General features: G+C 40.0%; 1 protein-coding gene across 2 annotated transcripts in view; it reads right to left on the bottom strand.

Annotated features, from left to right (window-relative positions):
- LOC134858611 (inositol polyphosphate-5-phosphatase A) overlaps positions 1-15,921 on the bottom strand; it is a 162,642-nt gene that overhangs the window by 73,359 nt on the left and 73,362 nt on the right. For both annotated transcript variants that reach the window (XM_063874588.1, XM_063874589.1), the window contains exon 5: positions 1,630-1,693. In XM_063874588.1, coding sequence (XP_063730658.1) covers positions 1,630-1,693 — 64 coding nt within the window. The remainder of the gene's footprint in view (positions 1-1,629; positions 1,694-15,921) is intronic.

Below are 15,921 nucleotides of genomic sequence, written 5' to 3'. Positions count from 1 at the left end.
TAATGTCCATATTCAAGCATTGCGACACAGAGTGATGTGAGGGCGAACTGCTTTTAAATCAGATCAATTTTCATTCCTACCATCATTTAAGACATCTCAAAGGATGAACCAATGGATGTTTTCCATTTACATGGTTCCAACAGTTTCCATATCAGCATTTCTAGAATTTTTCCAAAACCACATTTCCAGGCTTTGGTACATTTTTTAGACCATAATTGACATTAAAGTACAAATAGCTAGAGGTCTGTAAAGAAATAGTTGGGACAGCACCTTTTCCCTTGCATATGGCCTTCAAAAGCCGCCTCCCCCAACACTAACCCATGTTGAATGATTTTACACAAAGTTTTAAGCTTTCTTTTCCCCGTTGGAATTGTTGGCCAACCAGTCTTTATATTGAGGATTATTAGCTTCGGAATACTTGCAGGTAACCATTGTGGCTGTTCAGACCGGACTACTTGGAATGTTGGACTGTTTTGCAGACTGTGACTCTCTGAAGGACCATGCATTTTGTTCCTATCGTGATATGTGTCAAACAGGGGTTCAGATTTTGATCCAAACTTCAAGAAAACACATTGCACTTTGTAAATGCACATATTTTATTCTAATTTTAATTTCATTTCTACGGGTACACCTATATCTCAATGTTAATGTTGCTATATTTTCAATGTTATGATAGTTATCTTATAACAGTTTGTTTTTAATCAGAGTTCCAATTTTATTTTTATTTTGATGTATTTGTATGTATGCACCATAACAAGTCAAATTCCTCGTATGTATTAACTTGGCAGCAAACCTGTTTGTGATTCTGAAAACAGTGAAACTGATCAGTTTAATTCAGAATTCTTTACTTTAGAACACAGAAAAGGAGAAGTAGTCAAGAAACAGATATCTGACATATTCTCATCTTGGTTACATGCTAATCAAGAAATGGAAATGCCTAAAAATCAAGTTCCATGCATCCATAGTGCATCGGGACTGCATTCAGCTGCTTTGAATGTTCACTGTCTCACACTTGGATATTCTGAATAGAATCAGTAAGACCTGTTTTTTTTTCCTCTTTTCAACCCTAAAAGTGACCTATGACCAAAAAAAGTCCACAAAGCGTTACAGAATGTTTTGCATTTCATATATTTCTGACTAACTCTTTAAAGTGTGTGCATGAGGAGTGGTCCACTCCCCTTTCGACCCCTCCCCTGCCGCCGCCCTGTCCTTCACTGGGGTAACTGGTGCTAATGCTGACTTGGGTCTAATAAGAAGCGAGGCGCCTCCACATCTATATCCCTTCTTTAATTAGCGAGGCCGCCGGACCCCGGGGCCCTCTGACACCGCAGCCTGATGAGACCGCCGTAACTGTCCAATAACCCGCCGCACACCATTACTGAAGGCCCGAAATCTTATGAATTAAATCCTAATATTAATAAGCATTAACATTCTGTCCCCCTCCCTTTACATTATCCTCAAAGCCAATCTTCGCACGCTGCTTTCTGATGGAAGCGGGAATAGCCTGCAAATGGTTGTGTGGGATATGCAGGGGTGGGATTAGGGGGCACGCTGTGAGGATTTCATTTCCACACCGTGGGGATGATGTATATGGGGAAGTGTGTTGAGATGAGTGGGGGGGTTACTCACCTTTGAAATCAAACTGCTGGATGTTTTTCAACGACTCGTGGATAAAGTAGAAACTTCCGAGAGCCTGCGGGTGGAAACAAGCATGTGTGAGATTGGACACGTTTTCCGTCAATGATTCCATACAGAGATATTTATTTCTTCACTGCATCTGGATGCACTACAGGATGCACATCAAGACAGACAAGATTCATCAAGAATCACCACATATAGGGTAGAGTAAAACGCGTGTAGGAGAAAAAATGACTTAGGGTTAGGGTTACCCCGGTAGTTTTAAAAACAAGTAGAAAGCCGTCGTATTCTTGATAAAGGTTCCAAAAACATGACCCAATGTGAGAATGCTTGGCTTTGTTTCTTAGCTGGATGTGGATGCGCTCTAGGATACGTATGAAGACAGAAAAGATGTATCAAGATTCTCCACATACAGTATAGGGTAGATTAAAACTAGGGTAGGAGAAAAAAAGACTTCGGGTAAAGGTTAGGGTTACCCCGCTACTTTTAAAAGCTGAAGGAGATTAGCCACTATGATAAAGGTTGAAATCACATCTTGTTTTGAATAATTAGAACAGAGTAGAATACATTTCCCAACATATTTGCAAAATTTCCAACCTGATCAAATGCTATTACATTTTGCAAAAGATTGACCAAATGTAAGAATGCTCGGCTAATGAAATGGGCTGATAGTATAGAGCCTGGCTCTTTGACACACTCCATGGCAGAAGTCACCAACACTACACTAACTTTGAAATATATCTGCTGGATGTTTTTCAATGGATAGTTGATAAAGACATTTCTGAGAGCCTTCGGGAGTCATTCCGTAAATGATTCCCTAAAGAGAAATCTATTTCTTCACTAGATTTGGACACTCTAGGATACGTATGAAGACAGAAAAGATGTATCAAGATTCTCCACATACAGTATAGGGTAGATTAAAACTAGGGTAGGAGAAAAAAAAGACTTAGGTTAGGGTTATCCTGCAACTTTTTCAAAGCTGAAGGAGAAAGCCACCATATTCTTGAGAAAGGTTCAATTCCAAGTACACCTTGTTTTCCTTTGATAATTATAATGGAGTAAAATGCATTTCCCACCATATTTGCTAAATTTCCAAGCTGATAAAAAGCTATTAGATTTTCTGTTTACCCTGTTCATAACCCCTTCATGCTGAGCGTGCAAAAGATTGACCAAATCATAAAATGCTTAGCTTTATTTCTTTACTGGGTGCGCTACAAGATGCGTATCAAGACAGACAAGATTCTCCACTTATAGGTTAGAATAAAACTAGCGTCGGAGGACAAAATACGTAGGGTGATGGTTAGGGTTATCCTGCTACTTTTAAAGCTGAAGTAGAAAGCAACCATATTCTTGATAACTATATTTGCCATATTTCGAACCCATTCAAAAGCGAAAGTTTATCAAACAAGTCCTATAATGAACATTTGAATTTATTTTATAGTGAAAATGTGAAAATGCACGTCTACGTTAAGGCTCGATCTCCTTTTAATACACATTTGGTTGATGGTAAAAGTTCTAGGTTAGTTCAGAAAGTAACGTTGCTATAATGATTTGAGATATGAGATACAAATTAAAAACACAAGTTTTCTTAATTTGAAATGTAAATTCAATGGCTGCCTTAAAAACACGAGTTAACATAACTTGAATTGACAACTGGTATGAATAGTTAGTCATCTTTACTGTGACTTCAGTCAAATAAAATCAGTTTTTCAGAGAACCCTGTTCAGAACCCTTTCATGGCGAGCGTGCAAAGGATTGACCCAATGTGAGAATGCTTGGCTAATGAAGTGGCTGATAGAGCCTGGCTCTTTAACACACTTCACAGCACACTTTCCAATGGGAAGCCACCAACACTACACACCACGGACTACACAACAACAGGTGCAGCGTGCTCTCGGTACAGTACACTCCGTGCTCCGAGTCTTCTAATGTGGCGAGTCAACAATTTGAGCTCTCAAAGGGACACATTCAGATGGACTTTTGAATGAGCACAGATCGACTTCAATAGGCTTAAAATCGTAATTTTCCCTTTGAACAATCAGGAAACTTTCCCAGTCGGCGGACGAGCCAATCAAAGTCTGTGGGAAGAAGTGCGAGTGGTGCAGAGGGGGATTTGATGCGGTTCACAGTCCACTACACTTGCCCTCTTTACATTTAGGGCAACTGGAGGCAAAGCTCAAGCTCAATCCCCTGTGTCTGTGAGATAACAGACGTTTGGAAGGGGATAATTCTGCTCAAAAGAGGGTGAGGAGTAACTTTTACTTTCATATGGAACATAAGAGAGGTATAATCAGGCAGAGATAGTACAGTGAAGCTGCAAAGGTAGAACATTCAGGTACAGTAAAAGAAAGAGGAGTGGTGAGGTGGGATTAGAGGGGTGTGATCAAAAGGAGGAGGAGATTGGTGTAGAAGAAAGGGCTGGAGGCATGAAGGAGGATTTAGTATGGGAGCTTTTCCCTGTGTTTTCCCATTGAGGCCGGGTGCAGACGCCTCTCTGCGGCGGCGGGAGAGTTTTTCGCTCCGGCCTCTGCATTATTTATGAGTGCCGGCACATCTTGAGATTAAACATTTGCTGATTTGTCAAAAGCACAAACATGAGGTCCTGCCCATCTCCTTGACATATAAGTTCAGCCGACGGAAAACACTGTCGCACATTTAATTGATGAGAACGGCGGCTGGTGACCCCGAACCCCCCCCCCCCTTCCCTGACTCATTCCTTCTCCAGAGGACAGAGGGAAAAGGGGGAGGAGGGGGAGAGGGGACGGTGCTGGGCAAATGCAGGACTCAAGGTCACAGCTTCCCATCGCGAGAGGACGGATTCCAGGAAGGCCCCCCTACCCTTATCCGTGCTCGCTCGTCTTTATGTTCTCTTTCACCTTAAAGTGGCGACAACAGACTTGGAGACAGAGATGGATAGGAGAGCAGGCGGAGGGAGGGAAAACCGTGCTATTTGTCAAAACGCTGCCACTATGCTAACTGAGGCTGTCTGTGTAAATATTTCAGTGGGCAGTGAAGGAAAAATGACTATTTTGAAATATGACACATGGTGATAAAATGATGTATGTGTCAAGGTATTAGATATTAAACAGCACAACTGCAATGTCTGTGAGGAGTCAGAGTGCTCCTGCTGAGAAATATACGTGGATTAATTGATTAGTTGAAAATGAATAGTTGCAAATCTTTATAAATAATACAATTCATTGGATACATTTGGAATTTATTTTTGCTGCTTACATATTTATATAAAGATGTCCTGCTATTCTCTGAATATATATTTATTATCTTAAATATATAGAGATGGAACTAACAGCCGACATCATTTTTGGTTAATTAGTATTTTATTGAATAATCATTAAAGTAGTTTTTCTGATAAAACAATGGCAATAAATGCTGTTTTCAGCCACTCAATTATGGAATGTCCAGCCTTTTATGTTTAAATAAAAATGATATTAGGGTTAATATCTTTGGAGTTTGGACATTTAAAGATAGCACGTTGGGCTTTGAGACCCTTGGATAAACAGTTTTAACAATTTCCTGACATATTATAGACTAAATGTAATTGAAAATATAACAATAGGCAGAATAATCGATAAACGATTAGAAGTTTGTCTCAGCCCTACTGACAAAAACACACAAAGATATTTCACGTTCAGTTCTGCAAAATCAGAAAAGTACAATTATTTTTCAAAAACAAAATGATGAAGCAGTAAAGATGAATCAATTCTGAAGTAAGCACAATCATAAATACACATTTTTAAAAATCAGCTTGACCCCCAAATGCTGATTAAAGACTGTCTTCAACAACTGCAAAACAACCTGAAGAGCTTCAGAAAGAAATGATTAAACCCTTCGCTGTATCCTCTCTGTGACACTGTCTCTCTTTAGGCTGATCCCTGCTGGCTACAAAATGAAATAAAAAATGAAAATGACATTAAACAAATCGGCATGAATCAATTTTCAAATAAATGATAAACAACTACGCTTAAGTGGCTATCCGTGTAATCGCAAAAATCTACTTAACCCTCCACCCTAATAAATATTTATTTGACGTGGAGGTTCAGGAGCTAGCAGCTGCTGCTCCCTCCCCTCTGCCTCCTTCCTGCACTCTTCATGAAGAAGCTATTATATTAGCAGGGCGCAATTAATCCATTTGTCTCCTTACATGACAGGCTCAAAATATTCATTAGGGCCGGACTGCGCTGACAGGCCATGCTTATCTTTTACCAGTCGCTTTACAATGGCCTGTGTCAAACGTATGTTTGTCACGTCCCTCTTTATTGATTAGCTGCCAGATTCACTTGAAATAATTAAAAGTATATTTTACATATTTATAAACCTCACTGCCACGGCGGCTACTTAATTTTCCATTAGTAAAATGCAGTCTATTAAGTGCACCACTAGGGCCATGGGTGTGGGGGGGCTATGGGAAATGAGTAATCACCATAATTGTAGACAGAAAGACAATAAGCGCGCCATAAAATCTGGAGCTTTATGACTCCTCATGGCAATGCTATCTCTTATCACGAGTCGTTTTGGCTACGCCGATAAGGGCACTGTGCTCGTGCATGTGCGTGTGTGTGTGTGTGTGTGTGTGTGTGTGTGTGTGTGTGTGTGTGTGTGTGTGTGTGTGTGTGTGTGTGTGTGTGTGTGTGTGTGTGTGTGTGTGTGTGCGTGTGCGTGTGTTCCTACAAGTGTGTATTTGACATTTCCAAAAGCCCAGCAGATGTGGGCTGAACAAGTCCCAATAGACTGGCTGCTGGAAAATAGAGAGTTGAGCGCTGCAGTACATAGCCTGCATACTGCGCTCCACTGAATGCTTTATCGATACCGGGGACTGCAAGAATTAGTTCTGTCCGACCAAGAGAAGCAGGAATTCTGTGACCTCTGAATAGATTTTCTGCGTTTAATGTGAAAAATGAGCCATAAAGCAAACATAAAAGTAATCATTTTTCTTCAAGGTCTCACCTCCAATCTGTGTTAAGGGAGAGTGTCCAGTCCCAGGAGAGCTGACACATACACACTCCGGTGTCATCGCAGTGTCACTGTACAACTGCCCAGGGTAATGTTCTGCTGTCGCCGGACACTGGCAGCGTGCAGGCTGATGGCTCGGTGCAGTATGGAGGTGTGCCTGTGCTTCTGCAGCGCGTTTTAATAGGAAAATAGATACGCTCATGAAGGACTTCAACAATGGGAGCTCTGAAGATGAGGATCAACACCATGTTTTCATTAGGATAGTATAATATCTGGTGTGTATATTTAGCTGGGGTCAGGTTAGGGCTGTGCAATATGGAAAAAAATAATAATTGTGAATACTTTGACAGATATTCCAACTGCAATATGGGAGGGGATTACCATTTTGAAACATTATTCACATTATCATTTCAAAAAAGGAATTACCATTAAGCAGACCAGGATTTCTGTGAAGCCCCACAGAACGTATCCCTACTGCGGTTAAGATACTGCACTAGCCCTTTTTCCAATCTGAATTCAATCTAAATACATTGTGCCGCCCTGGTTCAGGTTGTGTGTCTCCATCTGAACATGGTTGATGGGATTTTTGACACAAGATGCTGTGGTTTCAATTGGTACAATGTATCCTAATGAATGGTAGAGGGTTTGCGCAACATTTAAATTTATTTTTGAGATCTAGATTCAGTTTAGATTGTAGTTTGCTGTGTTGGTACGGCTGTTGTTCAAACCTTCTCATTCTCATTTACCTTACTAATGATACACACAAATCAAAACCGTCTTTGCTAGTATTTCCACTGTTCCAATAGACACACATAGAACGATTTAAAGAGTTACAGATATAAAGCAGAAGTTTCCACCATAACATAGAGCTGTTTCTACTGTGTACTACACCTGCTCTCTGTTGGCGCATTTTTGACGTCAAATGAGACACACCAGAATGAAAATCAGAAAGGCATACTCATCTTCATCTACTTTTCAGCGCGTTTGTGTTAAAAAAACGGATATATGCACAAAGTTGTGTGGAAAAAGAATATGAGTAGATAGATAGAATTACTTCATTGATCCCAATGTGGGAAATGTTTTTGTTGCAGCAGAACAATAAAAACAAGGCAATGTAATTACTATAAAATAAAATAGCATTTAAAAAGAAAGTAAATAGCTTTTTGATCTGCCTTACTTGATTTGATGTCATGCTGCAACTTATTCTATCCCATCTAGAATAGCAAATAGGAGATGAGCACTTCTGGTAATGCTTCATTTTGATTTGTCACGTCTTGTTTTATGGACACATGAGCAGTAAGACGATCAGACAGGTTGTAAACAAGCCTCCAGTTTACCCAGATTATATAAACCACAGAAAGTGAAAGCACCAGAAATGTTGGACCTATTCCCCCATGGAAAAACTGTGTGCATGTTAGAGCTGATTTGATAAGTGAATTTATTTATGAGTTGACAAAAAGTGTGATCGCCTCACTGAAATCCCTTTTAAGCGATGTTGACATATTCTGAGATCTCAGAAATGGACATACTTATTAAAAGGCAGGGGATAAGAAAACAAGCTGTAATCAAACCAAATTAATCGAAAGTGATAAACTGCTAGCGCCATGTTCAGGGGTCATATCAGTGTCCAGGCCACCTCAGAGAAATATCTCCCCCTCAGGGGTTTCCGTGGCATTTCGCCCTCCAGACAGCAGAGACAAAATGGGCTGTTTTTCAGTTTATATCTCATTGCTCAGAAATCCCTGGAGTCTGCTCATCTGTCAAACCCCGACTGATGCCACACTTCCACATAAACCTGCACATAGACACATCACCGCCACAAAACAACTCACAATTGTACACACCCCCACACGCACGTCTTATCGGAAAGGTCAATCAGATATGCTGTCAAGAAGAAATGGTGTTGCGATATATCAGAAACACATGTTATGTCAAAACAGCTTAGAGAGGGAGGCCGAGACATAAGCTCTGACTAATAGCTACATAATGTCCTCATTAGTCACTGAGGGCCCAATCCTAAACATACTCCAAATCAGAGTGTAAAATGGCTCAGCAGACAACAGAGCAGCATGCTATGTGCTCTGACTGCAACTCAATCCCAGGGTTGGGAGGGTTACCTTAAAAATGTAATCCATTACAATTATTAGTTCCATTTTTTCCCAATGTAATCAGTATCAGAAATATAAAAGTACCTGATTATTTTCCGCTACTTATTGGTCACCTCATTATCAAATGCAAAGTAAAAAATATTAGATATACAGAAAATAAATAGTAAGAAGTTTTTTACTTAGGGTATTTTGTAAAGAAACAAAACAATATGATCGAAGAAAAGAAGAAAACAGGATATTATGTATCACAAATGTGTCCTCTTCAATAATAGGGAAGGCAATCATTTACAAATGCTTTAAAGTAAGTAAAGCAAACGCAGTATTTTTGTTTAATATATCAGGTGTCCACCTACTGTATTAAAAAAAAAAGGAATATCCTTAATGAAAACCAAAAAGAAAATTCCGGCAGTTTGTTTAACTATAATAAATTCATATGTATTGTAAAATGTACTGCAATGTTTTTATCCCCATATTAGTTTAAACACATTTACTATAACAGAGTATTTTGGTTTAATAAATCATGTGTCACGTGCATATAAATTAAATAAAGAATAAAATATATCCTGAATCAAAACCAAAAGGGACATTCAGGCAGTAGTCGACCTATAACACATTTATATTTATTTTAAAATGTACTCTAATCCTCCCTAGTAATCCCTGTTTTTGAAAATGTCCTAGTAATTAGATCATACTTTGTATTTGTCACTGTTAGGGAAAACAGTTACCTGCTTTTTTTATCCTGATTACATAATCTTGTTACATGTAATCCATACTCCCCAAGCCTGCTCAATCCACATACAGTATCTGCTGCAAAATCAGCCCCCTATGTCCCAGCATGGGAGCCATTGACATGCAGGATCTGGGGCTCAAAGGGCACCTTCACCGGAGTCTCTCTGCACAAACAGCCTGTTTGTCATCCCCGGCAAGGAAAACACCACGGCACAAAAGTGAGCAGCATCAATAGAGATGGCTTCCTTTTTTCAGCCCGGAGATACAGATGGAGCAGCCTTAGTATTTTCTACCCCTCCTGAGCCCACCGCCCACCCCAGGCTGCCATATGTGTTTGCCAAGGCCCTCTCCCAGTGCCATTGATTGAGTATTCAGAGTATTGAGCCACAGTGTCTATTATTCATCGGCTGCCTGGAAGGCCTGACTGGATACACAGACAAAACTCTCATTAAAACTTCCTCTGTCACTTCCTGTGATTTGAAAGCGGCCCGAGTTTTGGAGTCATCTGTCACGTCCTGAAGGAGCCCTTGTCTCTGGGGTGTGTGTGTGTGTGTGTGTGTGTGTGTGTGTGTGTGTGTGTGTGTGTGTTGGGGGGAGGCAAAGGTAAGGGACAGGGGGATGGAATTAAACTATTCAAAAGATACACTTAAAGCAAAAATGTTAACATATATTTACTTATTTATTTCAGTAATTAAGATTTAAGTTAAGCTTACTCGACTTAATGCTCTTCCGCCATTCCCAGGGGGACCTCATGAGCACTGAAAATTGGTTTACATGGCAGAGCACGACTAGTATTGATCTCATACAATTAAAATAGGAAAAGCACATCCAGGCCACCTGAACCTCTTTTAGACATGTATTGTGCTGTGGTGGATAATACTGCCTAGAAACATCAAAATATGGCTGAATGAGGCTCTTTGAACTGTATAATGGCTTTGTCTGTAATATATGCTACCAAAACCAACGAGACTAAGAGTCTAGGTCAAGTCTCGTTTCTTTACCATGATAAAGATGGTAAAGAAACGTAGAAATATAAGAAAACTCACCAAAGATTTCAGAACACAATTTTCTGTACGAAACATCTGTAGAAGTACATATGCTTCACTGAATAAGGGAAATATCTGACTTGATCACTAAATATATTAGGATTCATATCTGGGGTAAAAGGCCTATTTCTTGACTAAAACTGGTGCCAAACTATCCTGTGGATGTAGAGAAATTATATATATATAGTATATACAATTCTCACTATCTCACGTTGGTGAATATTCCTGACCAAAGGCATTAGGATTTAACCTCTGGGGAGCATTAATGCTTGTACACAAATTTCAGACAAAAAAATGAAATAAACCGTTACATGTTTACCTACTGTTGGCCCACATGGCACATACAAATAAAATCAATGCAGTGGTTTTCAGAAAGTCAAAATAAGTAAACTTCTCTAAATGTGGTTTGCATATAAAGCATGCAATATTTTTTTAATGTAACTTTGAAATGTCAATTTCTTGCAAATATTCCACTCTAATGCTTTTGTATGCCAACAGCGAAGACTTTATAGCAATTATACATCCTGTGTTTATTCATGTATTAAGTATTAACTTAATACATTAGGACTCTGGGGATCATGAAACAGTTCATCCAACAGCTGTTCAAATATTGAAATCTGGACATCAGTGATGATGCAAACAACCAGTTCACGTTGCTACCCCTAGATACACCATCACAAACCGTTGTATTTCCTTCATTTCCCCAAAACAACCCCCATCCAGCCATTTATTATCCGTCTATTTTAGGGAATCGCCCACTGTCGTATGAATCAGTTAGGATACCTGTATTTCAGCTCTGTAGACTGTGTTTCCGGGCTTCCACTTCATTATTCTAAAATCTCCCAGAATGCAGAGCGACATGCGCTCATGATTGATCTCAAAACCACTGATTTTATTTTCTTTTGAGGAAAATATTATGGATGGGTCTAAACAAGGCATAATTGGCCAAAGCCACGGCAGCGCCTGACCTGCCAACAATCCAGACCCACTCCCAAGGTTGGCTGCCTCCCTGGGAAATATTGTGCATTAATTTCATTTAGTCTCCCCTCCAACATTCAATGGTAGAAGTTAATTAAATTGCTTGTCCATTGTGTTCATCCACTTACAAAGTTAATGATATTGTGCCGGGGAATTAAAGAGCGTTTTATAAAGCGCACGGGATGGGAGCTGGCAGGCACTACATTGCCCAGTTGAACCCTGTCAGTCGGCGGGCTTCTGGACCCCCTAATTAGCGGTGAAATGGATGCTTCCATCTGCCAATTTCCTGCCATGCTCATCAGTCGTGCAGTCGTTCCTCTAACCTGCCCGGCAGAGGGGTCTAAAGCAATAAAACCATCACAGCAATGACATTCAACAAAAAAAGAAAAGCGAATACGCGTATACATGATGTGACTCAGACTTTAAAAGAGCTTCTTTATAATGCCTGGGCTTCTTTTTTTTTGCTTTAGACCACATCATTGGCTTCTTCAGCATAATCCAGATGGAAGACTTTGATAACTTTGTTAAAAATGTTGGATACACACACAGTAATAGCACCTCGTTTTGATTTTAGCGAGGGTGCTTTGAATAAATGTCCTAAAGCAATAAGACAGAAACGTGGTCGGACAAATTTTGATGTAATGCATGCTGGATACTTATGGGAAAGATACATTACTGAAGTCATAATAAAAGAATAACAATCTCAATTTAATTCAATGCACCATTTCGGCAGTTTCCAGTGAGGTAGCAGTGTCCTGTACACGTCTGTTCATGATTCATGCTCATATACTATATTCCAGCTGCGTATTTACTAATATCATGTTGCTACTTCAGCAGTTTTTAACGAGCACATAAAAGCAGAGGATCAAAGTAAATGGGATTACACCTGTGGGGACTGGGCTGCTGTTGACCTCTTAAGAAAGCTGGGCACAATGTCCTTCGCATTGGCAGAACAGTCTGTAAATTCATACTGAAAGTGAATTAAATGAAGCCACCATGAGGGCGTTTCGCAGGTGCAGCTTCTACTGAAGTGCAGGCTCAAAGCAAACATATTAAGATGACATCGTTAGGGTTATTTCTGATTGGGCCTGAGAATGCCAGCAGTTTCAAACCACTAGGCGGTTAGGAGGCAGGGAGGATTGAATGAAAGACACCCTTGGGTTGGGTCATGGAGGTAGGATCTGTTTTTTGAGCATGAAGAATAAATACAAAAAGTCGGGATGCATGACATTGCCTAATTTTAACATATCAATATTTACTAAATCATTTTGGCCACATATGACGTGTGTCCTGCAGTAGAATAACCCTAACCCTGATATGTTTATATATGTACCGGTGTGGGGATGGCCGACAAATACAGAAAATAAAAGGGTTTCAGAAAGTCTCTGGACAAAATAACTTAACGTCTGTAAATTTGGTTGCATATAAAGCATGCAATGTTACTGTTTATGTAACCTTGAAAAGTTCATTTCTTGCCAATATTACATTTTAAGGCTGTTTTTATGTACACTATGTTGGCTTTCCAATATAATTGTGCATTGCTATCAAAAAGCAAGAAGGTTAAACTGAGCTGCTTTAAATCTGCGTCTTGTGAGTCCTCCTGTATAGAAAAAACAATCCTTCATTTCGTGGTTGGCTCTTTAACCGTAAATCAGTTTTTGATTCAGAATTCTAGCCACATTTTTAGGATTACCTTTAGGCCAGACACAGAATATTTATGACGTTATATAAGAAGAATATAAAGCGGCCCTATTCTGCTCATTTTCAGGTGTTTATTAGTATTTAGTGTCTCTCCTGGGACATGTCTCCATGCTTTAATGTTCAAAAAGCTCTCTATTTTTCACATTCTGCCTGTGCTGCAGCACCTCTTTTCACTGAAACCCGAGCCAATCTGCTCTGATTGGTTAGCTGGCCGGCTCTGTTGTGATTGGTCAAACACTTAAGACTGCTAGCCAATAGAAGCGCAAGTGTTACATAGTGATGTCACTATGTTACGGAGGTAAACAAAGGAGTCCAATGGAGGTGTTAAAGGCAGGGGGAGGGAGTGTGTGGGAGAGAAACACAGGGTTTTTAGCCTTTGCAGACCATTTACATGCACCAAAATCTCAGCCCAAAAAGCATAATAAGAACACCCTTTACCGAGATGCTGTTTTTTAAATTCACCTTATTTAACTCGGAGATACTTGTACATATTCAATGACTCAAGAGGTCACATACCTAAAGATTATATTTCATTACAGATCAATATCACCCACCCCATGGTTTTTACACACAGCTATGTAAGGTTCGTCTGTAACTACATAATAAAGTTCAAGTCAAAACACCGCCGTGCACAATTTAATCAAGACATAAGCACAACCAGTACTCGGACAGGATGTAACATTCATCCAATGACAAACAGTGAAGAGCAATATGTGGGACAATTAGAGTTCTAAAGGGAAATTTTACAATGTCTGTCCCCACTAACAAGGTCAAGTCCTCAGGCTTAAGTGTATCAGACATCTGCAATTGGGCCTGAAAAGATCTTTCTTCTTTCTTCACAGGAAAATAATCTTTTGAAAGCAATCTTCAAATAAACCGTTGATCTTAAGGCCAGCATGGTAAATGGCCACTTTCTTTAAATAACTACGCTGTCTGGGCTTGACAAAATCATCGTTTTAAAAGGGGATATGAGGATGATGAATATTTGCCTTATTAGATTGTTCCCTAAGATGAAAAATCAAAGTCTGAACAATTGAGGTATCCATTAGTAATTAAAGTGACATTACCTCCTCTCCATTTTCTCAGCCCTCGGCCTGCGTGCCAGAACCATTATTCAATTTTTTCGGATGCTGGGGGATAAAATGCCTTTAATATACTTATGCTCATTAATGTAAATCATATTTGGCTATGGATGTCCAATAATCAAAAAGAATATTTCAACTTGTAATTCGCCGTCTGTAAAAGTATTCCCATTAGCGGAAGAGGCGCATGCAAATGACAGGTCTTTGAGCTCATTGATTTTATTTTTTCTTCATCTCTGCATTTTGGAAAGGCCGCTAATGTTGTCATGGACTGTTCATCAATCTGTATTATTATCTGATTTAATATTGCGCCTATTCATGTGGCCTCATTTGTGAAAGAATTGATTGAATTATGAGAATACAGGCTGCAGGGAGAGTGGAAGCAATATCATATTAACTGACCGCTGTGGTTGAATGAAGACTGAAAGGAAGTTTGAAAAGTTTGTTATATTGGCTGACTTGTTTTCTGGCCCTCAATGAACACCCAAACATTTTAATGTGTTGGTGAGGTGAAGCACCTGCACACATCTGTCAACATCTGGGGTTAAGTGACCAGGGACATTAGGAACTTTCAATAATCAGTATTGAGAAACTCTCCCTAAGGACGCTTTCTGTCCGTGGGGGATGTTAGAAGTAATCACTCAGCTTCTGTCTGGGAGCAACTTTGATTCTGCCTGTGGCTCGCTCATGTGGCCTTGTAATGACAAAGTGGCATCCTTGGCTGGCCAGTGAGATACAGCTCTATTGCACCGTCCCATAATGAAATATATCAGTTTGCTGGATCTTAGTGGCATAACTTTGTCACTTGTGTGAAGAATTTATCAGGAAGGTCTTCATTTCTCTATATCAAGAGCCCTTCCTCCTCCCTTACAACCAACACAACTCTTCCGAAATGACGGCAACATCGTCTAGATCATGAGCCATCTCGTGAAACATCTATAATATATGACAGCTTCCGATGCGCAGGGACAATCGATGGCGCTCCACAGTATCTCCACGAAAAGGAGATCAAGCTGGGAAGTCGGAGAACCAGAGGAGAGTTTTGAGGTCAGAAAAATAATTTTTCCCCCCTGGATGTATAAAAAAATAAGCAGCTTTCTGTCTGTGTTCTGTCTGGGTCTGAGCAGAGGCGTTCTCGCAGCACAACAGTGACCACAGGACCGTGAAGCTTTAGTGGAGTCTGCAAAAACACACGCAGCAGCTCGTCTCAGGCTAAGACGCCCGTCCAGTGGCTCTTTGTGGCCTTCTTTGTCTTTATGTAAAAACCAATGCTCGCCAATGATGTGTTATGTAAAATTCCCAAAGGCTTGATTTAAATGGTTGGATATCCTCCATGCTAGCTTAGTTATACTCCAGTGCATCGACCCTGAGAGCACATGGACGCTGCATGAAAAGCAAATGTAAATGCAGCCTCAATTTCTTAGATAACAAGAAATTATGTCATGGGTTTTTTTCCTCCTTCTATTATAATAATAATAAATAAAAAAGAGCGAACAACGGGGGACTTTTCTTACGCAGATGTTTCTTTTTTATCCGTACAATCGCAGCATCCGGCCTCTCCCGTGGCCCCTCTTAACGGACAGATTTAAGATGTGTGTGAGCAGAGGTCCGGTGCCAGGGGCGAGAGTGGCAGCAAACCCACGTCTGCTATCCTGTAAATATGTCAGC

This window comes from Eleginops maclovinus, chromosome 22, assembly GCF_036324505.1.
Source record: "Eleginops maclovinus isolate JMC-PN-2008 ecotype Puerto Natales chromosome 22, JC_Emac_rtc_rv5, whole genome shotgun sequence".
Taxonomy (NCBI): domain Eukaryota; kingdom Metazoa; phylum Chordata; class Actinopteri; order Perciformes; family Eleginopidae; genus Eleginops; species Eleginops maclovinus.
Note: the sequence above shows the minus strand (reverse complement) of the source record. Positions and strands in the feature narration are given on the sequence as shown.